The sequence below is a fragment of the Suillus subalutaceus genome (genome assembly GCF_016647625.1).
Source record: "Suillus subalutaceus strain FC151 chromosome Unknown DFJ58scaffold_153, whole genome shotgun sequence".
NCBI lineage: Eukaryota > Fungi > Basidiomycota > Agaricomycetes > Boletales > Suillaceae > Suillus > Suillus subalutaceus.
In genome coordinates, this window is record NW_024540402.1 from 17,890 (window position 1) to 40,517 (window position 22,628).

General features: G+C 48.9%; 8 protein-coding genes across 8 annotated transcripts; 3 read left to right on the top strand and 5 right to left on the bottom strand.

Moving 5' to 3' along the window:
• Positions 1 to 367: 367 nt before the first annotated feature.
• Positions 368 to 4,660, top strand: DFJ58DRAFT_845920 (uncharacterized protein; the record flags this gene model as incomplete). The annotated part of the gene is made up of 16 exons (XM_041393222.1): positions 368 to 417; positions 614 to 623; positions 687 to 743; positions 795 to 972; positions 1,134 to 1,269; positions 1,475 to 1,503; positions 1,758 to 1,965; positions 2,140 to 2,261; positions 2,398 to 2,474; positions 2,521 to 2,812; positions 2,899 to 3,073; positions 3,121 to 3,582; positions 3,925 to 4,017; positions 4,052 to 4,180; positions 4,233 to 4,433; positions 4,483 to 4,660. 16 exons carry the CDS (start codon positions 368 to 370, stop codon positions 4,658 to 4,660), a joined length of 2,397 nt encoding a protein of 798 aa, XP_041238299.1.
• Positions 4,661 to 5,098: 438 nt separating this feature from the next.
• DFJ58DRAFT_860790 (uncharacterized protein) lies at positions 5,099 to 6,254 on the bottom strand (the record flags this gene model as incomplete). Its single annotated transcript, XM_041394018.1, has 6 exons — positions 5,099 to 5,296; positions 5,353 to 5,405; positions 5,517 to 5,628; positions 5,690 to 5,952; positions 6,101 to 6,152; positions 6,203 to 6,254. 6 exons carry the CDS (start codon positions 6,252 to 6,254, stop codon positions 5,118 to 5,120), a joined length of 711 nt encoding a protein of 236 aa, XP_041238300.1. The 3' UTR covers positions 5,099 to 5,117.
• Positions 6,255 to 8,404: 2,150 nt separating this feature from the next.
• DFJ58DRAFT_668137 (uncharacterized protein) lies at positions 8,405 to 8,856 on the top strand (the record flags this gene model as incomplete). Its single annotated transcript, XM_041382672.1, has 2 exons — positions 8,405 to 8,625; positions 8,703 to 8,856. Coding segments are annotated over 2 exons (375 nt in total), but the record flags the coding sequence as incomplete, so codon positions are not given.
• A 2,639-nt stretch (positions 8,857 to 11,495) lies between these two features.
• On the bottom strand, positions 11,496 to 12,370 carry DFJ58DRAFT_668149 (uncharacterized protein; the record flags this gene model as incomplete). The annotated part of the gene is made up of 3 exons (XM_041382674.1): positions 11,496 to 11,715; positions 11,766 to 12,097; positions 12,155 to 12,370. The coding sequence occupies 3 exons, from the start codon at positions 12,368 to 12,370 to the stop codon at positions 11,496 to 11,498; spliced, it is 768 nt and encodes a 255-aa protein (XP_041238302.1).
• Positions 12,371 to 15,151: 2,781 nt separating this feature from the next.
• On the bottom strand, positions 15,152 to 15,484 carry DFJ58DRAFT_668153 (uncharacterized protein; the record flags this gene model as incomplete). Its single annotated transcript, XM_041382675.1, has 1 exon — positions 15,152 to 15,484. The coding sequence occupies one exon, from the start codon at positions 15,482 to 15,484 to the stop codon at positions 15,152 to 15,154; it is 333 nt and encodes a 110-aa protein (XP_041238303.1).
• A 359-nt stretch (positions 15,485 to 15,843) lies between these two features.
• On the bottom strand, positions 15,844 to 18,534 carry DFJ58DRAFT_733622 (uncharacterized protein; the record flags this gene model as incomplete). Its single annotated transcript, XM_041386317.1, has 9 exons — positions 15,844 to 16,277; positions 16,324 to 16,502; positions 16,555 to 16,697; positions 17,536 to 17,590; positions 17,629 to 17,747; positions 17,799 to 17,854; positions 17,909 to 17,963; positions 18,308 to 18,369; positions 18,429 to 18,534. The coding sequence occupies 9 exons, from the start codon at positions 18,532 to 18,534 to the stop codon at positions 15,844 to 15,846; spliced, it is 1,209 nt and encodes a 402-aa protein (XP_041238304.1).
• Positions 18,535 to 18,806: 272 nt separating this feature from the next.
• On the top strand, positions 18,807 to 20,242 carry DFJ58DRAFT_860797 (uncharacterized protein; the record flags this gene model as incomplete). The annotated part of the gene is made up of 5 exons (XM_041394019.1): positions 18,807 to 18,926; positions 19,438 to 19,510; positions 19,562 to 19,656; positions 19,723 to 19,785; positions 19,862 to 20,242. 5 exons carry the CDS (start codon positions 18,807 to 18,809, stop codon positions 20,240 to 20,242), a joined length of 732 nt encoding a protein of 243 aa, XP_041238305.1.
• A 705-nt stretch (positions 20,243 to 20,947) lies between these two features.
• Positions 20,948 to 21,843, bottom strand: DFJ58DRAFT_845926 (uncharacterized protein; the record flags this gene model as incomplete). Its single annotated transcript, XM_041393223.1, has 5 exons — positions 20,948 to 21,081; positions 21,123 to 21,145; positions 21,256 to 21,476; positions 21,537 to 21,731; positions 21,775 to 21,843. 5 exons carry the CDS (start codon positions 21,841 to 21,843, stop codon positions 20,948 to 20,950), a joined length of 642 nt encoding a protein of 213 aa, XP_041238306.1.
• Positions 21,844 to 22,628: the final 785 nt, after the last annotated feature.

Here is a 22,628-nt window from a genome sequence, read left to right on the forward strand (position 1 = left end):
GCGGTAAAATGTGTCTAATCAGCTAGTCATGCGTAATGCACTGCAATGAACATACAACATTTCGAACGGTCTGATTTGGTGTTTTATCTTGCACCGTGACGGAGCTCAAGTCACTTTGCACTTTAAAATGTTCGAAACGAACTATATCAACTCGCAGTTCAAAGGTTCTGTACCTACGATCGCTTCATCACACCCATTCGAAATGTTGCATTCAAATCGTGATGTTTCTAGACCTTTCCCGCATATCGGAAGGGGAATGGATCGCCTCTAATTACGTCTGATGTTGACCGTTCTTCTGAGTTCCTTGGCAGACCTGGCTCGCAGCACAGACCGAAGTTGAAAAGCCAGCTGGTATCCCAAACAATCGATGCCAGATCAGATGGCGACAAGGAAGCTTCATTACTGCCTCTGGTTTGGGTGAGTGTTCCTCTACTTCCTATCTGGCGGACAAGATCAAACAATGGCACAGGTTGAAGTACGAGACAACGTTATTACGCCTCACGCTGTTCCATTTGCCTCGGATGGTCATGGTCCTCCTTTCATTGCCCGAGCTTATCTATTGAAATAAGTCCTCTCATGTAAATACACTATCATTTGCGACTTATGAATGCAGGGAACATTTTGTAAGTCAACTCTATCAGGCATCGATTTGCTCATTGGCGTCGCCTGAATCGGTCCTGGGCAAGGCTTGTCCTCAGCTCACTAGCGGTGCTATCATTAACTACGGAAGTCTGGATATAACGGTAGGTAACCACAACCTTTGAGGTCGTAATTCTGCTGAGCGTGTGATCTAGGCGACCCGGTATGATGTACTCGTATGCGCCGGACGGCTGAGTTGGGAGATCCCGCATTCTTCTGAGACAAGATTTATGCGCCAGGACACCGTGGTTACAAAATATAACATCAACTACGATATTACGCCGGCTCTCGTGTACCATCAGGATATTCTTGAAAACGCCTATAATCTCGCAGGTATTTACAACAGGGTTGATAACAACCAGCGTTCTGAAACTCTCGATCTCGATCTCGATCCCGACCCCCCCCCCCCCTCCCCATCGTCGCATCACATACCAGGACCCGGCCACTTGCTCGCAGCAACTCTAGATATGGCCCTTCGTCAAATGAATCTTTAGACGTCGACGCACGGAAAGCCCATGATACTCTCGTTCCCCAGAAATCTCCTCTTGAGTTAACGGAGCGGTCACGATCGCTCCCTCCCCAGGCAAGAACTTCAAGTTTGAATGCCAGGGCGGAACTGGGTGCCTTTCGGTGCGACAGTGCACAAAGCGCTGGTGTTACTACCACTACGCCCGCCACTCACAGGCCTGAGTATGCGCCGGCGTCCCGCCCAAGCGTGGTAGCATCATCGAAAGCTCAAATCCGTCTCGATTGAGCCAGTCAAGAATCTTACAAACTCCCTACGTAAGTTGACAGTAACAACTGAGAGACGCTTCTTAATGAGGAACCTTCACAGCGTAGTTAGCGCTATCGAATACTCCGCAAGTGAGCGAGGCACCCCAGTCGGTTCGTTCGGTCGATCCGAAGTCTCAGGGTTCCGCGAGATGGCGAATGTCGATGGCTAGAGCAAATACGCCAGGTGGTACGGTTTTTTCACAGGTATCTGTCATTCAGGCTTCCTCGTTAACAATCTCGTTATAGAATGGATGCGTTTCGATGTTTGACCTCGGAGATTCAGACTAATTGGATTCTCAACAGTCATCAGTGCTCTCGCCGCAGAATATCGCCTTCAAGTATAGTTGCGCCTCAGAGCTTGCGATTGCGTTCCTTCAAACTGTCGGTCGATCCGAAGTCTCAGGGTTCCGCGAGATGGCGAATGTCGATCGCTAGAGCAAATATAGCAGTCTACCGCCTGAATCTCCGGCCCAATCGGTACATGCTGGTATTGTTCAGGATGTCTTACCGCTTCGAAGATATCCAAACGCCGGTATCACTACTTCCACGTCTGTAAATCACCACATAAACCCGACTTCGGCAACGAGCCACTCTTTGGCAAGCAATGTCGCTGATTCTCGATTCACTAAATTTTCCAATTCCTCACCGAAGGACAACTCTCAGTTTACCCCCGCGCATTACTCATTTTCCTCACACAAAATGTCGAGTGATTCGTCAATGCCTCAGCTATCCCGTACACCCCGCTGCAGACACGATCGACATCTCTGCCAGTTCAGGCGATTTCGGGCATGTCGATCAGTATGATCAGCAGGCGCATCCTGTTGCCCAGGCGCATGTATGGCAACGTGGTGCGCAGCACCAGCAATATCAGTCAAAGGATAGCCCAAGTCGCGTTCTACAACCTACATTTCCATCCACCGATTCACCCCCAGCTCAGAGCTCTCTCGTTGCTGATCATGCAGACGTTAATCTACGTTGACTCAGTATTCACACCATGGCGTGCCCAAGAGTCTCGCGGAGACGTCCTCCTAGGACGGAAACACGACCGCTTCCGGCCACATGTGTGGCTGTGACTCGGAGCATATATGCGACTCTGAGCATTGGCAGTTTGTCTCCCGAACAACCTTTGGCATCGAAGCACATACTTGTGATGGCGCTGAATGCGATGTAGTCGCCAGTGAGCTTCCCGCCCCTATCACCGTCAAACCGTTGAACGCTGGGATCGAAGTCAAATTTCTGCCTCACGCTGTGCCACACGTCACTTCTGTGCCTCAAATAACCCGAGACAGCGGACAGGGACGCAGTCGCGTCGCAGTGCAGGAGAGCGCCCTCGAACGGGAGCTCATTCAAGAAAATCGGGTCGCAGTTACTGCAGCATCCCAAACTACAAGCACGGGGAGTTAACATCGGCCGCTCCCTGTCGTGGGACCCTGGTAGCTGAAGAATGCGTACCGTTGTCGACTGTCACATGTACCCCGAGCTTAGCTCCGCGACGGGAGTCTACGCGGTCGAGGATGGACAGAAGCCAAGTCCAGTATCACGCGATCTTCGAAACTCATCATACATTCACGATAGCCGAGAGCCTCCCTCTGACTGGTGAGAGACGCAAGGAACCCTATGGTCAAGACGTAGTCAGGGACAAGCCTAGTGAAGTTTCCTCGTACGTCTTTCCCGCGTTGCGTTTACGCTCGACTTATGATTGTCTAGCCCTCCGAAGCTTGAGGGTGGGGAGGAATATATATCCATAGATCGTAAGCTCCAAACTGTGGAGGCCAGAGAGGACCATCATGAAAAAGGGACGGAAAGCGAGGTTAAGTCGAACCTCACATCCTATTCCCATTCTGTCAGGATCGTCGAAGGACACACGCCGAAGTCCACGATGTTGAACGATGATAGGCAGATGAATGAGGGCGCCGATGGCGCCGCGTTGTCCCTGTCCTATATCAATCCTGGGTCTAAAGCGTCTCCTTCGCACGCGACACCTTTTGAATTCTTTACCCTCCAACGAACCTCTTTCAGCGAACGGGGCGTTCCACAGGACTCGGGAACCAATCATACAGAATCTGAATACGAACGCCGGTCTTCTGACGTCGACATAGTTTCAAAGAGTTCCATCCAGATGTCTGGTCATGATTCGACTGAAAGCAGCGAAGGGCGCATTCAAAGACAGTCAGCCCAAAAATTACCCTTTAGCAAAGAGCGAATTACTAATTATTAACTCAATAGGGATCGTGAAGAAGTAGACTCCTCTGTGCTGGTTTGAGTATCCTTAACACCTGCAGAGACCATTGGAACGCCAGCGCCAGCGCCGTGCAGAGCTGTCGAGAACGCGCAGAAGTCGAATCTAGCATCCGATGATCTCAGGAACCACGTGGACGATGGGTCAGACTTCCTCCCTAGCAATTGACCTGAAAGGCGGACCCAGCGGTCACATTGTAGACGCAGATCTACCTACTCAATACTCCTCGTACGCGTCTCCTACGTCGTGTTTGCCTCACTGACATTATACAGTACTCCGAATGATTATGTCGAGCACGACGAAGTGCCTGTATCAGGCGCCAAAATTTGGCGTGCAGAGGAACTATCATGCACGGGAGGCGGAGAGTGAGGCGACGCTTAAATTGGAATCTTATTCCAGTGCCGCCGAGAGTCTCGGGCGATCGGAGAGCGCCATGGTGTCGAACGCTGATGGCCGATCAGATGTCGATACTGACAGCAATATCTCATCTCTGCCATCTACTTACGCTGGGCGCCAGCTGTCTCCATGGTAAGTGACGACCCCGTTCAAGTTTAAGCTCCTTACAATACACCTTTTTCAGCGACTCGGGCGTTCCACAGGATGCGGGAATCAATTACATTCAGTCTGCACGCGAGCATCAGTTCTCAGAGATCAACGTAGCTTCAGCGACTCTCGTGCAGACCTCTAATCATCGCTTGATTGAGAACAGAGTTCAGAGTTCTCTGGTTACTATACAAGGAGGTCAAGATGCGGCGACAGGCCAACCTTGTCAACGCTCTTCGTATGTAGTCCCCATGCTGTTTGTTTTTTCCTCGACTAAGCTTATCCAGTGCTGCGAAACTTGACAGCAACGAACTGGCAGAGTGTGCGCAGCAGGCTGTGGAGGGCGGAGGAGGCCGTCATGAACTGGAGATGGAAAGCGAGTTTAAGCTCAGCGCCACAGCACATTGTCATTCTGTCAAGATTGCCGAACGATCCGCGTCGGGGACTGTGGGTCGTGCATTCTGAGGCTTATATTGGAATAAAGAGAACCCAGCGTTCCGCAGGATCCGGCAACCAATCACGTCCAGTCCGAACGCGAACGCCACATTACAGAATGAATGAATGAATTTGTGATGGATCACGATCCATAGCCAGTAGAAACTGCTTATCGCCAGGCCTGGTGAGATATGGATGAAACTTCTGTGTGTGTAGTCGATATAGTGAGATCGAGTACGTAGATAATGAAAACAATGTTGCAATCACATTGTTTTGCGTCCTTAACATACGGGCAGACGCCTATTGTTGGAGTATAATTGTTTGCTCGTCGTTTTCCACGGCTGCTCAAGCGCTCGCTGTGAGTGGCCCGTAATGCAATGACAGAAGGGAGCAGTCTCTTCATTTGGGGTAGAAGCTGCGAGTAGCGTTCGGCGTACGAGTTTCGCGAGATGCGAGTCCCACCAACCTCGAACGCTCTATCGATAGTTCACTCAGCAGTGACGGCTGCCACCCTGTGAACGTTTACACCATCATGATGTTCTCGTGCACGAGTCAATGCTAATCGACGTTCGTTGATGTCCGCAGTCAGTTCGAGCGAAGTCAAGAACATCTCATATCGCTCCACTGCGTCATCTCCTAGTGCGCCGACGTACATGGCTAGTTGGCCTGTGGCCTGAGAGGCAGATTAGTGCGGAACAAAACGACCAAGGAGAAACTCTCACTTCCAAAACTTGTAGGTAAGCCTCGAGAATGACTTGAGTCGCGAGCGGCAGAACTGGAATGTCGATCATCCGTAAATAAAGGCACAGGTGAGCGAAAAAAACGCGTCATCATAGGGTATCTGTTGCTTTGTTAGAGAATGACAGATGCATGTTGTTCAGCTTACTCTGACGATTCAGGATCGAAGCGTCCATCCCTGAGTCCAGCTGCAAAGGTTTCTAGCAATGAACTTGTCCGATCGAGGATGATGGCCAGCTGAGAGACACGGAATGCATGGTCTGCGGTGGGACTAACTGACGGTCAGCACGCGGAAAATACACACATGCATATAGGCCGTACCCGTCCTCCACCCTTGCGTTTCCAACGTAGATGTCGCTTCCCTCTCCCACTCTTCTTCCTCGGCCGCGCCTTCCTCCTGAGATGGCAGTGAAGGCAAATTTTCTAATACTGCCAGGCCGCCATCCAGAAGCCACCGCCTAGTTTGATCGGCTCTGCGGTCTGTTTCTAATCGCATAGGATATGTATGTGCGCGCGTAGATGTTCCTCCCATATTCGACATGTAGACTTCAGGACGCTGAATGTTTGAGGGCCGGGCGCAAGAGCTGCAGAAAGAATGCACTCTGGATCGGGGAGGTTGGGCTTTGAAGGACACGTTAACAAGTTGGTGCAAAGATGGTTAAATGGCGCGCATTCAGCGCTGCCATTGCGCATGTTGATCTTCATAGTTTTCGACGTGGGTTTCATTGCCACCCTTCGGCCTCCTCGGCGTCATCGATGCCGTCGTCACCCCGTTGTTCATTTGCTGTCAGCAGATCAGAAAGATGGGTGGATGATGCCTAGAGTTTGACTTACCAATAGCTCGCCACTGAACCAATAGCGAACCGCGAATACTTGCAATCTCCATGGCTGATGTGCTTTTCTGCTTAATTCAACTGTAGAGCGCTTGTGCTAGGCTTTTCTCAGATCCCTGCGAATAATTGCACGTTAGTCAGGGCTTCGACAGGTGATCATTTGGCTCACGGCATAATCAGCTGCTGATGATCGACCATCACCTCTGTTCATAGCATCAGGATCTGGCTCTTTTATCAGACCCTCTCTGATTCCTGAGCCTGTGAGTAGACTCAGTAGAGCCGACATAACAATTCTGCTTCGTAAACTTCCAGTATCCTGCGGTGACTTCTGGACGTTGCGGTTGCGGGACGGTTTCATGAAAATATTCTCGTACTACGACGAGGTCTGTGAGGAGCGCGGAAGAATGCATGATTGCTTGAGCTAGCGTTGATGCGGGTGGGTACGGATTTTTGGCAAGTAATGCGCAGGGATGGATGTGTGATTCTGGTTCAGTTTTGCGGGCACTGCAGTCACATTGAGTTAAGAACCAACAGCAAGACGCGTTCACTCGCGGCATTACAGCTTGGAGAAGGCTCCGGATATTAGCCTCCATGCGTAAGACGTCGAGTTCCTCTTGAGAGAGTCATCAGAAGACCCACTATTCTCCGCCTCTATTATTATGGTAGCTGGTGAGGCGCACTCTACTGAAAGATATCTGATACATACCGGCCGGTTGCAACACAATTGTCGTAGTCTAGGTGCAAATCCCGCGTTGGGATCAGTGAGAGCGGCAGGGTCATCTTTTCTGCCTGGTAATGGGCACAGAGAGGACTTCCGCAGAAGACAATTTGGACATCTCTCCTGATTTTGAAAATTAAAACGGCGTTGAACTGGTCGAGGCGCGTTTATCTACTTCCACGCAGTTCAGGTTCTACGCCTCATTGCTTAACAAAACGCTTCATTTTGCAACCTTCCACTTGCCTTGGACTGTCGCAATCTTCGTGTAAGCGCCTCAACTCTTAAGATTGCCAGGTTACCCACTCAATGGTGTTAACACCAGACAGCCACCTTGGATCATTGGTAAGGCCAAGTACCGCAGTCGCTCATGGTCGAAGAATGATTTCATTTCTTTGGCAAGTTCCAGATCGAAATAAGCGATTTACGCGTGGACAGGCCAAAATCGACAGGCATAGGATAGGTGTGGAGGGATGTATTTTTGAACTCGATCTTGTAGCCCAGGATCTTCGGAATTATAGGGACATACGATGATTTCATGTAAATCACTTCGCCTTTATTATTTGTGCATGTTTGAGCTGAATTGCCTGACTCTATGAAGTAATTGATTATCAAGCCCAGCCGAGTCCACTTCCCTTCGGTGCAAACTACTCAAGCCTCGTCTTCACTCACATTTCTTCTGCCTCCACGCACACACCAGCACCGTACATCGCCTTATTCTCTGCCACCACTCCCGAGATAGTGTCAGATTGTGTGATCGCAAGTCGTTTTGGCATACACGGTCCATTTCTTTAGGGTCTCTTTACCAGTGACGTCGAGGCCCGCGGAGTAGTGCGTGTACCGGAACAGGTGCGTATACTGTATTGCGCTCGTATGCCTATCCTGAGTCCGATGTAGCCTTCTCATGTCGTGGTCAGTCCGATCATGATCCAACATATTGGTTTTTTCATGTCCCCTTTCCTTTATCTTCGCATAAATCCGTTAATACGGCGTCGACCACCACCGCTACTGGGGTACTTGCACAGTCCATTTTCACTTTCAGTTTTAGGTATGTCGCTCACCATATGCCATGCTCATTCTCTCAAACAACGATATAGCAAATATTCTCTGCCTTGGCGCTCTTGGCGGTATTGCAACGCTGCCCCCAACCGCATAATTGGTCTCCGCATCGTGACTGTCACCTGTTTCAACGCGAGATACTTCGGCGGCACAACCTACTCAGTCCTCATTGCGCTCACTCAGTGCGTGGATTTTCGTTTATATATACATTATCTCACTGATCACGTATTGGCTCGGCTTTTCTACAACAATAGTCATCCCTGCAGGTCAAACGCTCGCCAACATCAATCCCAGCGCCCTTCCGCTCACATTATCATTGGCATGTGCGCCTCATCTCATGTTTTGTCGGGTATAGCATGGTACGCGTCCATGCCTCCTATATCACATCGGGCGCTAAATCTCGTAACCTTTATCCACTAGTAGGTTCCTGTAGCAGCAGATTATAATTGCCGGCTATCGGCTGATACGCCGCCCATGCGCGTATTCCTGCTTACATTCTTCGGCCTGTTCATCCGCATCTGCTTCATTAAGAGCCTTGGCGCAGCGCTCATGACAATCACAGATCCCGCGCATATCGTCGTATTTGCGGACGGCTCAACGGGCGCCCAATCACGCAAGTTCTCTCTCCTTGGGGTCGCTTTGACCAATTCGTCCTTTGCGCTTTCTGTTATGTAAGAATGCGCGAATACCTCCTTGTAGCATGTAGCATGTACTAATTCAGGAATAGCACCAACAACATCGTCAATACGTACTCCGCCGGCCTGTCAATACAAGCCCTCGGATGCCCATTCGCCGTCATCCTGCGCTTCTTCTGGATTTTCCTCGCTTTCGTTTGTAGCAGGGGTTGCAGGCAAACACTTCATCCATTACTCCGCCATTAACTCAGCACAGGTACCCCCAGAGCGCCCTTCTGCATGGGATATCGAAGTCAAGATGGAGGACGCAAGTCTACGCTAGTACAACAGATCTTAGGGTTAGGGTCCGTCCTGGGACGTATTTCCATATATAGATAAGCCCTAACCCTAAAATCACATCAAGGCGTTGCCTGCAAGCCAACTGGGATGTGCATAATGAGCAGCCTATGCGCCCGACAATCTACTGTCTAGATGGGTTCTCCGAGCACGCCATTCAACATGCCATTCAAATGCGGGCGTGGTAGGTAGGCGTTGGATGAGGTGCGCTGGAATTTGGACAGCGCGATTTCAATGATACAGTGCGTGGTCTCGTCCTTTGGACAGCTTGCCTGACGCTGATAGTGACATAGTGACATCCCGCTTTCAGCGTGTGCGTCTGTCGAGCTGCTCCCTGATGCTGACAACGCCTCAGCGATGTCCTATCCTCACAAAGCGCGCGATCTCGTCATGATGGTGCCGTGGGAATACCCCCATTCTCTGGTGGTGCGTGATCCGTCTTTATATTGCTTTCCCTCCGCTGATGGTATCATTGTTCACAGGTACCCCCAGAGCGCCCTTCTGCATGGGATATAGCTCCCGCGGTCTCTGATCCCCCTCCGCCCACCCGGTCCATTAAGTTCTCCGGTTCCTAGCGCTGATTCTCTACCTCCCGCTCCGCTTCCACCTGCCGCTGCTCATTATCTACCTGCGTCAAGTGAATTAACAGAAGATTAAGAAGCGCGCGATGACATCGCCAATGGACGCATCACCAACGGACGCATAGCCAACGGACGGTCGAAACATGGCTGCTCGCGAGGCTCAGTTGAAGGGGAAGGGTAAGAATAGGCTCGTCGACTTTATATTGCTTTCCCGCTGCTGATGGTATCATTGTTCACAGGTACCCCAGAGCGCCCTCCTGCATGGGATATCGAAATCAAGAAGGAGGACGCAAGTCTGCACCAACGCTACCAATATTAGGGTTAGGGTCCGTCCTGGGACGGATTTCCATATATAGATAAGCCCTAACCCTAAAATCACATCAAGGCGTTACCTGCAAGCCAACTGGGATGTGCATAATGTGCAGCCTATGTGCCCGACAATCTACTGTCTCCCACGTATTGAAAACAAAAAAAAGTATTGATGTACTTCAAGATGAGGTAGGTGGCCTCCTGGTATCGTCTCCATTCTTATGATGACTTTTGTTCAAGGCGCTGCGCAATCGGCTGAGCAGATCGTGAAGCATGCCTTTAGCCTATCGATAGACCGATGCATCATGGACAGCTGGGCATGTCTGATGCTGTTTGATGCTGCTCTTGCGCTGCATAGGTTTATGGACGCCAGGTGCTTGCTAAGAGATCGTTACTGGAATACAGCGCATCTGATGAATTTTAGAGGGTCATGTTCAGGAATCTTGCAGAGGGTGTGTGCGAGAGTGCCTTCTGTTTTTGAAGTTGCCTGCTAATTGTTGCTGAGCAGAATATGATCCTGAGTTTGGGATGGATTCATGTATCATCATCAGATTGTGCATACCCATCCTTATCGCAGGCAGAGAAATCTGTTTCTGCAACCATACCTCAAAGGTGTGATTCAGCCAAACTCCATCCACAGTTCCACTCATTCTCAATTTCCTATGTTGCTCATCTTTCATCATTTGTTGTTTGTTTCATCCTACCATCATGCTTAGCAGCTTAGAGAATGATATATTAGACTTCAAAGTAGGTCATCCATACTACCTTTGTATTTGTTTCTCGAACTACAGTCATCAGCGGAAATAATCTTCAAGTCCCTTCTCAGCGCATACCTGCTAGCATCTACTTATCCATCAACGTCTACTCCTGGAGGCTCTGGAAATCAGCCATGAACGTCTTATCAGCTGATCAATCTGTAAAGTGGGGCGCTACTGTGAGTCTGTGAAGTCCATGGAGACTTTCTGACATGATGCGAGAGCTGATCATCAGTTCATAGATCATTGCATACCTAGCCTGCATTATCAGCGGAGATCAGGGCATTCTATGAGCTTAGGCAAGTTGTGATGTTGGCCCATGATGTTGTTTTTTGAGCTGATTTCCCAACACTGATAGCACCTCAGCGGCCATGGCCTGCTCTCAGGAGTGCAAAATGTCGTCCTTTCCTGATTGAGCCCTGTATCTCCTGGTGGAGTCAGCATGGAGACAGCATTGGCTTGGACACTTTGATGTCGTTTGGATTGCTGATGTCCTTACATAGTCCCCTGAGCAGTGGATGGATGCCTTTGTCATCTATCCAATCTTCTGGCGCCACTTGCCATTGATGTAGTAGGTAGATGTGGGCAATTATGGATAATACGATTGCAACTCCCTTAGCTGTGGCTTCAAGGTCCTGGTATATTAGCAAGTAGCCCCTGACTATGGAGATCTGCGGTTTGCTCATTCCTTGCACTCAAATTGTACAGGGAGCTGAAGATAGGGCTTCAATAAGTTCAATTCATTTGGTAACATTGTAGTCAAACTGATTATCTAGTTCTCATTTATATAAATCACGTCAGTACTGTATTCCTAGCCCAGTAGCCCACTTATGTCTATGATCATGATCTCTGCGTTAAAATAAAATTGTAATCCTAGGCCACTACTGTACTTAAGATAAAGAGGCTAAGACTCAGAGCTGGGTAAGACGCCTCCAGCAGTATGTCTCATCCAACCAGCTTTCCTGTTTTTCAGGGCACGAAGAGAGTGAGCTGGTGAAAAAAAAACATTTCCAATGCGGCCAGGTGTGATGCCCCGTGAAGTAACACCTCCTTCAGCCTTCCAAGGGCCAACAGCATGATAGAGGTCTCCAGCCCTAAAAATAAGCACATCGCCTGGACGATACCTAGTAGCAAGATTAAATGATTATAAGCATCAGCTAAATCTCAAACATACCAAAGTTTGAGCTTGAGATCTGTTAGGTAGGCCTCACCCCCTGAAAAGTGGCCCAAGCAAAATATTGCAGTAGGGCCACCGTCCAGCCCATCACGATGAGGTAAGACATTCAGCTTCCAGACAATTGCACGCCCCAGCCAGGGGCCTGGATCTGCCACCTCCCAGACACCTGCCTCAAAGGCCTTTTGATAGATCTCAAAATCATCTGTGTATGCCACTCTGAACATCTCCCCAAGCATTAGGGCCAACTTGGATGTTCGCTTCATATACCACTGTACAGCAAGAGCAACTTGTGCATTGCGAAGCATGTCGGCTGATGGTTTTAATGGACTCTCTTCGACCTTGGTGGGCAGTCAGTGTCACGTACTGCATGTGTTGCAGAAACTCACCTCCTTTCCTTGATGACCTTGCATCTGCCAAGAATGGACAAGGTGGGAGACGCCTGTGCATTCTGAATTCTCATACTCATTTGCAAATTCATACTCGAGCCCTGCATGGCTGAAAGTTGTGGGCGCATCCTCCCAATCCTCATCCCTGTCTCCATCATCCTCATCCTCATCTACTTTCACTCCTTCTCGGACTCCCCCTTTGCGCTCGTACCTCATAAGGAAATCTGTAAAATCGTGCCTCCCATCTCTTTTGCTTTTATGCGGGCGGAGGAAATGGTGCAGGACTTGAGAGGCATACAGAGCGTCCTCTACAATATCAGCCTGTGCATTTCATGAGTAAGCACTCCTATATCATAAAGAACGCTTACTGGAATACCATCATAGGCTAATCTGACAGTGCAGTCCTCTTGAGCTCTCTTCAGGTCACGTAGGGAACGGTGAAGTTGTGAGGGAGTCTGTGGACCACCAATGTATGTTGGGAGATCCTGTGCTCCTGGAGGATTATTGGTAATGACTCTATTGGAGAAGTACGCTGCTAGCAAATTGCCATCTGCATCAGCAAACTTGGCAGAGAAGGCATCAGACTCCCAATGTTCCATCTCTTGCATGACCTCTGTGGCATGAGCTTTGTCTGCTTTGCTTGGCTTTGACCTTTTTGCAAGCTGAGCTAGTTCGACTCCTGGAATGCGGAAGGTGGGAGCGCTTTTTCAACCAATGTTTGCAGATATGAGCAGCAGTCCTCTGTGACATGTTTGGTGTACGCTGTTTTGCAGGGCCAAAGCGCCTTTTAGGAAGGGGTATTGAAGTTGCAGCAAGAAGTTGTGTCTTGGCTGGGCCTGTCAACATTGAAGCATGTTTAGCCACTTCATTTGCCTCGGTTATCATGCGCCTCTGAAAATATTTGAGCAAAACAAACATGTTAAGGCATTGCATACCCACTCTTTTCCTTGAAACAACACGATGGCTGACTTGGATTTGCCTTTTACTGCTAGCCATGAAAGTTGGGATGCAAACACCAGTCAGGGTCTGCAGCTGATGAACGATTAGGTGACAAAATACAAAATTTCAAATTCACCTCATCAATGTTGATATTCCCTGATCGTAACTAAAGGGTGATGGAGGACAATTTGATGACAGCTGTCGTAGTAAGCAGTTCCAGGCAGTTCCTTGATACTAGTCCAAAAATTCTAGGTTCCTAGAAGTTAGGCGATGGCCAGTACCTTGAATCATTTAATTCCAGGAAATCAACAAAAATTCCAACGAGTAACCAGAGGTAACCAGGGACTTGTAGATTCATAAACTCCTTTTAGCATTGCTTATCGCTTGCATTGTCAGTGTCTAAAGGACATAAATACTGCGCACCAGCTGGCAGGAACAGTGGATTGGTGGGGTACATCAAGCTCCTCTTGGAAAGCAGTGTATAACTACCAAGCTAAGTGAAGGCAGAATATCAGCGTTGCAATGTATTGTACATGGGGAACTATAGTTACATTGGCTATGCTGCGACTAGTCAGCAACAGGGCAAGGAGAGCCAAAAACAAAAACATGGAGATGCTTTTGTCTAGAGCTGCGAAGATGCAATATAGTCATACATCATGCCCCCATGGAATGAGATGAGTACAATAAGAACGCTAGCCTAAAAGGAAGTTTCAAGGACATTGTAGATGAATTCAGACAGATTCTTCAGAATATTGGGACTTTCAGGGTGACTACTATCCCACATGTGAGGTACGTACTTCGTCTTTGTTCCATATGTTGCTAAACGTCGATAATTTAAGAAGACTGAAATATCGTACTCTTTGGGCAGGAAAAAGCTTACTCATAAACCTATGGCATGCAAAGAGAGTTCCAGCGCATCTCGGCATGTAACGCTGCTCGATAAGCTGGCAAGAATATGCCATCTGATCCGATGGTGACTCGGAGTCTTCGATTCTGTTGGACTTGAGGAACCGCAGCTTTGAATCAAAGAGTATCTTGAGTCCGTCCTATAGGTTTATCAAGAAATTGAAATCGGAATGCCAAGCTGATTTGTTATGCTAGAGAGAAAAACCTTAGAGCATAAACACCTATGAGGATTTCAGTAACAGGTTTATCAAGCCTACCTCCAAATCGGTACATAGTTGACCGCAGCGTCAATGACTGCGTGAGGATTCATCAGTCAACAATAGAAACAACGTAAACGCATTGAGATGTGGCATACCACGTGCATGGGTCTTGAACATTGGAATAACGAGGCTGGCTAAGTTCCATTTGCATCACCCAATAGACGAATGAGGGGGCGCTAGACTATGCCTTAAACCAACATGTCATATAAACTTCGCTCGTGCCCTTGGCTATTGCTGCGATAGAATTGGCAAGCATCGACAAAATATATTGAAATGCCAAAAAAAACACTGCCTTACCTCCGTCTTTCCAAACGCTTTGTGGAGTCAAACATTCTGAGGTGGTCGTGCATGGACATCACGGGGTTGATACGTCCCAAGGAAAGACACAACGTACCTGTACGACTCCATCAGACATGTAGATAAAGAACAATCTTGTTCCATTCGCGACCATCGCGATACAGTTCATGGAAGGCCGTCAGAACATCGGCATCTGCGTAACTCATTAGAAACCTATAACTTGTATCTCTAGCAATCTAATTTTACTGACTATTTGACGAAATAGACCAATTCCGAGGATAGGAGAAATCGTCCAGGTATGTATATACACTTTGGGAAAAGTCAGCAGCTACGCATGATTAGACAACTGTATAGCTCACTAACTGCATCTATGATAGAGCTGGAGCCACCACAAAACACCAATATGGATAATTTTCTTATTTAAAAAAGTTCACAACCCTGTAGTCGAAAAGTATCAGCGCCGACATCAAGCGCAGATATTAACGAACTAATATAATTCCGTCATGAGCATAAGACCAGTAATCATGGACGAGAAGCGATTCTTGAGGAACCGGAACTATTCTATCATGAGCCACGCGTCCAAGACCGAACCAAATCACACCTGTGCAATAGCATAGTCTGACGAGTTGACAGCTTGCAGACGCTCTTCAACGCCAATGCCGAAGCCAACGCCAACGTCCGCAGCCTGGATCATGCCAACATCGTTTGCGATAAGACTATCCTTGACCGCCTTTACCACGAGCACCTTCTGCAGTGAGGAAACGCAGCAACAGATGACGCACTCGTATCGGGTATCAAGACGGAGAAGAAGAGACTTGTGAGTCGCGACCGTCATCAGGAAGCGGTCCAGTCCAGCACCGTCAATGACAAGTACGAATCCCCCAGGTCGATCATCATTGTTGTCTCTCATGATATCGCAGACCCCCATGCTTGGTCGCCGCATGGAGAAGGCACTGGCTAGATTCTGTTAACGGCAATTTAGGTGGGCAGGTGATGTATTCATCACTGAATCATCTATTGTTGAGCCGGGCGGTTGCTACCCGCGGACGATAATGATGCTGGACTCCTTGGCGATGAGATTTGTACTGCACCCGATAGCTGCATCGGAGGATATGTGAGACGGGCTCCTGAAAAACAGAATGAATTCGGACCAATGGCAGTCTCGAGCCGTCGCCGGTAGCAACCCCATCAGCGAACCAGTGAACATATTAAAATGTCATATTTAGCTCCTCACTGCCGAGTCATTAGATGAAAGCTATCATGGAATGCAGCTACTCACTAGTTGTTCTAAGGCTCGTTCTGTTGAGGGAAATTGGTCATCGTCCGTCGGACAGTCACCATGCTCCGCGCGAGTTCACCCATCTTGTACAGGGCGACGGCAAGTTGGATATGTGAGAATACAAATGCGTCATCAAGCTCGCTGGACTTGGCGTAGTTGTCCGCGGCCTCCTTGGATTCACTGGTGATGAAGAGAACTGCGAATTCATGAGTGGCAGTTGGCCATGCAGGAAACGCATTGCTCACTTGTCCACGAAGGTAATAGATGTCGGGGTCCTGAGGGTTGCGCTTGATTGCTTCCTCAAAGCACTCAAAGGCCTTCACACCCCGCCTTGCTCCATGTGGGCGCTCGTGATCTTCACCCAGCTTTGGGTCAAGGAGGGAAAGATTTGACGGATTTATACAGGTCATCCTTAGCGCCAGATACGTCACCCATAAGGAACCTATACAAGGCTTAGTTGGTGTATTTTAGAGTAAGAAACTGCTAACTCGCAGGTGCCGCAAAGGTTGAGAGTTTGGCTTTGGCTGTCTCCCATGAAATATCCTGCTCCATTGCCTTGTTCACGAACGAGGCAGCGTGCGCATAGTTGGCAGCCTCTAAAGCTTGCAATGCGAGTATAAGAGTATTATTACCGGTTGATGGCTCTCCGGGAGTGCGGGCAGGGGTCCTGTGCAAGATTGGCTTTCAGAGATGAAAATGATGGAGGTGAATGTACATACGGACGCAGGATGCTGCAAAGTAAACGCGAATGAGGGAAGTCGAGGTTCGCGCGTCTAACGCCAACGAGTAAGTATATGTCAGCGATTCCCACCATTGTCATACTCGCGCTAAGGAGTTGAGGAGGGTGACGAATAGACAGCAACTAACAAGCGTCGGGTGAACTAACAGATGACATCTGTGGCAATCTTCAAGACGCGTTCCACAGACTGCCCGTTCAGCGCTTTTATGTAGCGGGCATCTTAGGGGGGTCATGTTCATGTAACCTGATAAGTGAGTGAGACATGCATCGCGATAATATTGACGAAAGGAACGCACATGCCGTACGGTTGCTGTAGTGCGCGGGCTCTGATTTGGTTGCCACCTGGATTGAACGCATATATACATGTCTAATGCTTGCTGACGCTTTCGGTTCTGGTAGAGCGTGATACCTCATGTCCTGAGCGCGCCTGCCAATTTTGCGCACTCTGTGGGACTCTTATGTTAAAGCGAACAAATAACCACGTATCAAGCGCTGACCTCCGCTAACATCCCAGCAATCTCTGCCACTGATAGAACGTCCTCTATTTGGCGGTGAGCCCAAGCTTCCAAATTGCAGTAATACTAACCCTCGTCAGCATCTTTGGGCTTTATCTCCAGTAGGGAACTGTCTGGAGCATTGACTGCCTTCCTCTTTTTTGAAGACTTCTTTTTGTCTCTCGCCTTGCCTTCTCCAAGTCACTGCCTAGACTGAGCGAAGTGGAAGTATAGTAAGTGACGCCTGGAACTGCGAGCGCGGCAGCGGCTTCTTATAACGACTGCCTTTTTATTTTCGGCCACGAAGTCTTGTATTCTCTTGAAGTACTAAGGGTAGGATTCGGCCTGCTCGTCGACTTGAAGAATGATGTAGAAGGTACGTCTTTGGTGACTGAGGATGATAGGAACTGGTTGGGCCGTCTGAGTTAACAAGCTCTGAGCGCTCAAAACCTTTCATTGTCATTTACCATCATAGCGAGCGGCCCAATCATAGCCGTGCGGTACATGTCCAACGCCTTCGACCTGTGTCGGGCCGTGCCTTCAGCACTTCTGTATCATACGATACGAAGTTGTCCAGCGAGGGGAGCATTTCTGCAAATTGCCACCTCCATGAGCAACGCAATCCAGATAAGCGCAGGAAGTAGTGGGCCTCACCATCGAGGAAACCAACAGCATCGCTCTTGAAGAGATCATAAGTCAACTCGAACACCGGCTACGCGTTCGGTGATACTGCGTGGAGACGGAAGGTAAGGGCGTCTACGAGGTCATACATATTATTAAAAGAATCTACAGATGTTAAGATCAGCGTCGCCCTTCAAGCAACAAAAAGAGCAGACACACCGATCAACTTATTCTCAAGAGTGAACCGGACGATGGGTATAATCGCCTCATGCACCTGCGACAGAATCTCGGGTGAGGAATCAACACACGAGACAACTTGCAGCTTTATGAGATGCGTTGAACGAACATGATGGTGAGAGTATGCGCACAGTTTTTTGGCGATCCCCATAGCGCCGTATACTTTATCGTCGTCGCCGTCCGTCACGAGTGATTCTACATCGATGCTGTTTGGAGCCGCTTCTTTCTGCTATGCCAGACTCTCTCTTGCTAGGCGTAAGTAAGATTCGCACTATATACATGCCGTCAGCATATCATAGTAGTAACTAGAGAACAAGTGCTCACCAGGCGTGCGGTGAGCTGCGAAGCCACGGGCAGAAGCTCGTTTTAGAACCGGTCAACCATAGCTTCCATGCTGTGATTGAGGACATCGAGGTCCGTCTCACCAGAGAGCTTGAGAAGATCTGTAACAGCCGCGGTCGAAATCGATGAGCGCATCAGTGGGTTTGGACATGGGACGCACCTTGCACGACCTTGACTTCTCTCACATCTCCACTTCCCAATATCCTTTTCACGTCATCCAAAAGAGATGACCAGTGATCAGGGAAGTCATGCGCCACAAGGTCCATGGGGGTCACTGCGAGCTGGACGGTGATGGAGCGGCTGGGATTAGCAGAAAGCAAAGGGAAGAATGTTGGCTTTCAGTGCGGTGCAGTCGGACTGAGTAATTGGAACATGGTCTGGGCGTGGATGCGGAAGGATGTAGGAGGTAAACACTACAAGTTTGACGAGTAGCTCTGTTGTGGAGTTAGTATCATGAGCATAGTGAAACTATTTGCAGAAAGAGTATACATGCAATTCAACGCCATCAGATGCGATGATTTGCAGAAGGGCAGTCAGCATGCCCGCCTGTACGCCAATCTGCAGGGGCAATCGGCGCGATGATCGCAGGTCTAATGGAACAAGACATTACCTTGCGTATTTGAAGCTTCCCAGTCTTCTGTACACTAGGATCAGGATTGTAAGTTGTCGCAAACGAGTTCGCAAATGATTGAAGATCCATCTGCGCATCATCCATGATGATAATCAGCGCAGCAAGGACGGCGTTGAAACTTGAAAGATACAAATTTATTCCCGCTACCGTGAGGGAGTGGGTCTTGTCGCTCGCTATTTTAACCTTTTCGCGGTAGATTCGTCCGATTTTGCCATGGCTGTGTTTTCACGTGACCGCATAGTGGAAGAAATGGCAAGTCATGGACTCATGGGACTCATGGCTGACATGGCAAGGGGTAAAACGCTGTAAAACGGCGCCCTTGCCATGACCAAAATTCCTCTTTATCCAAAGACATGTTCACACCTCTAAGTTGCTAGCTTACGCACATTCGGCCCAATGAAAGAATATATTCTTTGTTCGAGGATGTGATGAAGGGGTGAAGGAGACGCTCGGTGACTATCCTTTTGGCGCCTGCTGCTAAGTACTGACTTCAATGGTCGGGCGAATGACATGAGATTGTGGCTGACGGCGTTTTCAGCTTGGTGGCTGGCCTGCATACTTTTTCCGCAATCCATCTAGCCAGAAGCGTTACCGTCCCGAGGGCATCAACCGTGAGTATCGATTAAGTTGTGGCAAAGATACTAAGTACTGACTCGGAGTAGACGATTCTGCTGTGATGTTCGCGCCTCACGAGTCCACCATTTTTTCCGATGTTGGTAACATGCTCCGGCTCGCTGGTGCTATCGGCTTCATCCATGTGCATGGGTTTTGGACCGCGTCCCGTCTGCACCTGTTCATTACCTCTGGGTCAACCACTGTCTAGCCGCGCACAATCTCTGCTGCGGACTATCTATCCATGCTCAACTCTTTTTGGACCTCTCTACAGGTATGTACGCATCATAAATTTCCCTCCCGCCCTCAAACCATCCCACCAGGTCCAACTCCAGTGATCCATTGACGAGTCGCTTTTCCCCAACACGGGCACCAACGCCCCCACCCACAGCCACGACATCAACTCCCACCTCCAGCGCCGCTCCCACCGGAAAGCCGCCACTCTCCTCGTCGTCATGCCCCGCGCCACCCTCAAAGCCCCAATTTACCCCTCAGCAGTGATGTCGCTCTCACCTTCACGCCCAGGGACTACACTCACGTACCACCTCGTCACGCTGCACCTCGCATTGCTCGCACTCCTTCCGACAACGGTGTATGGTATGCACAGGCGTTTGGCGGAGTGGAATGTTGTGCGGTTTAGGGAGGGGTTAGGGAGATATGGGAATCTGGGCTGGGCAGGGGTTTGGAGTCGTAACGATCGACAAGGTGACTGCTTCACAACACTTCCTTAGCCCTCTTTACTTAGCTCATCCTCGATCTGCGACGATTCTGCGTCCCTTACTTTCTTTTCTTTTCATCATTGGCGCCTTGGAGGGCCATCGTCAGACGCAAACGTTGGCTGCTTCAATATATCCATTTTGATCTCAACTATGGCAGTGTGATATTCTACAGGACCGAGGCAGCTGCGCTTACATACCGGTGGCTCGAACGATCCAATCTCGCCTGATCGCTATTAGAGCCTCTCTGATTGCATATAACTCATTTCTATCCTAGATCTAGTCTGCCACACGGCGATCGGACGGTTTGGTTCCAACGCCAGCGAATGAAATTTACTTGCACTTTGGTAAGGACGCCCGGGACCCCCTTCCACAGCGGCGGCTGGCATACGTGTGTGCCCTCATGCCTGGTGCGTCTCTAAGCTAATCTCACCGTGTGCAGAGCTACACCCACTGCCTCGAATCTATCCATCTGGAATACTGACAGCCATTCCCACATCCAGCTGCAATTCCTTCAAGCGCACCAACCACAAGATGTACCAGAAAGCCTGACATGGGAAGGGGTCAAGACAAGGGACGCTCTCTTGCTATTACTGAATGCTTGTTGGACCTCTTGGCTGACCAAAATACTAGGCTGCATACATGGTCAATGCTCTACTTACGCTTCAGAGTCTTTCTAGATTTCTGCGTTGTTTACAATGTACTCTTTACAACTCTGAGTCATGGCAGGTGATGCGATCCAAATGTCCCATTACCGCCACTGCTGGCAGTTTCAATGGACAGAGGGGAATTTGCGCCTTCACTTGAACTGGTATTTTCAGACTCTGCTTCATCTGATGTATGGGCGCTTGGGCCTGGATAAGTTGCAGGTATGAGCTGATGGAAGAGGACTTACCATAGACGGGGCCTGGAGGAATGCTGCGCTGTTGTTTCAGAAATTGGAGTTGGAGAGTTATTAATTACGCTTAAGGGACCAGTGACAAAATGAGCTTGACATAAAGAGTTACATCGTGGCAGGCGGTACTTACCAGGTGCAGATGTTCTTGTGGAGTTTATTTTCTATGGCCTTAAGACGAGGACGCTGTATCTCTAACACTTTATCGATGACGCGGGAATGAGCCTCCTTGGCCCATGAGTCAAAGCTTGAATAGATCGTATCTGCTAGCTGTTTGAAGTCCCCTACAAGGCCAACAAATTGACTGGACAATTGGTCAAGGTTATGGGCCATAGCCTGCTTCAGGGTTAGATCCTGTGGTAAGGACGTCACATCCCGTTGCAAGGATGTTACATTCCGCTGCAAGGACATTACATTCCCCTGCAAGGACGTTACATTCCCCTGCATGGCCTTTACATCTTGTTGCAAGGACGTTACATCTCGCCCCACATCTTGCCCCAGGATGGCTATATCCTGCTGCAAACTGCAATGCAAGGAGTTGATTTCCTGCTGCAAGTCCCGCCGAGAGGAGTTTATTTCCTGCTGCAAGTCCTGCCACAAGGAGGTTAGCTAAGCATAGTTCGCAATGCCTTAGTTGTGTTTTTGGACATACTGATTGAACGACTTGCATCTGCATTTGCAGCGCGCCTAACAGAGAGATCACTTGGTCAAGGTCAGACATGAGGGTATACTATGGGACTGAGATAGCTTCAGCAGATTTTATGATATGGCGTACATGGCAATCACCGATATGATGCTACCTTTGTCTTGCTACCATGGGGTAAGTTGTGGGATTGTGACAGCCAGGCAGTGCGTGAACTCCTGCCTGATGTGGATGTACATTAAGGCGGCATTACATCAATTTGTGGAAGTAATGGCTGGCTAAAAATTTCACATGCATCCAACCAATTTGATGATGATCAATGACTCAGTGAGAATTCTTGCTGAAGTCCTCATACCCATATAGCTGGTAGACCATTTCTCCATTGAGATATGCATTTTGCGCCACATTGGTAAGATGTATGTCAAATTATTCATACCCATGGCTATGATAAACCCATCGCAGCATCATGCTCATTTGTTCCCTTGTTGTTATACCTTTCCTGTCCTGACGTCTCTACAGGCATGCTCTTATGTAACAAGCCACCTGTAACCTGTGACATATCCTAAATTTTTGTCAGTCTTAATATATGCATTGGCCAGAACCATGCAGCCAGAGGTCCATCATGCTTATGAAATTTGTTAAGCCTAAATGCAATCTATTGTGAGGTGAAGGAATTGAGAATTTGCAGCCTTTGCGCAAATAGTGTACCTAGCGTGCAAAAATTGCTTCCGCTGTCACTCTCTGGATGGATTCGACAAATGCGCTTGTGACCTGTGACAGGTGCCAAATTTTGTTTTCGACAAGGGTGTATGTGACACGTGACTGTTGAATTGAACGAAATACTACAGTATAATCACAAAGTA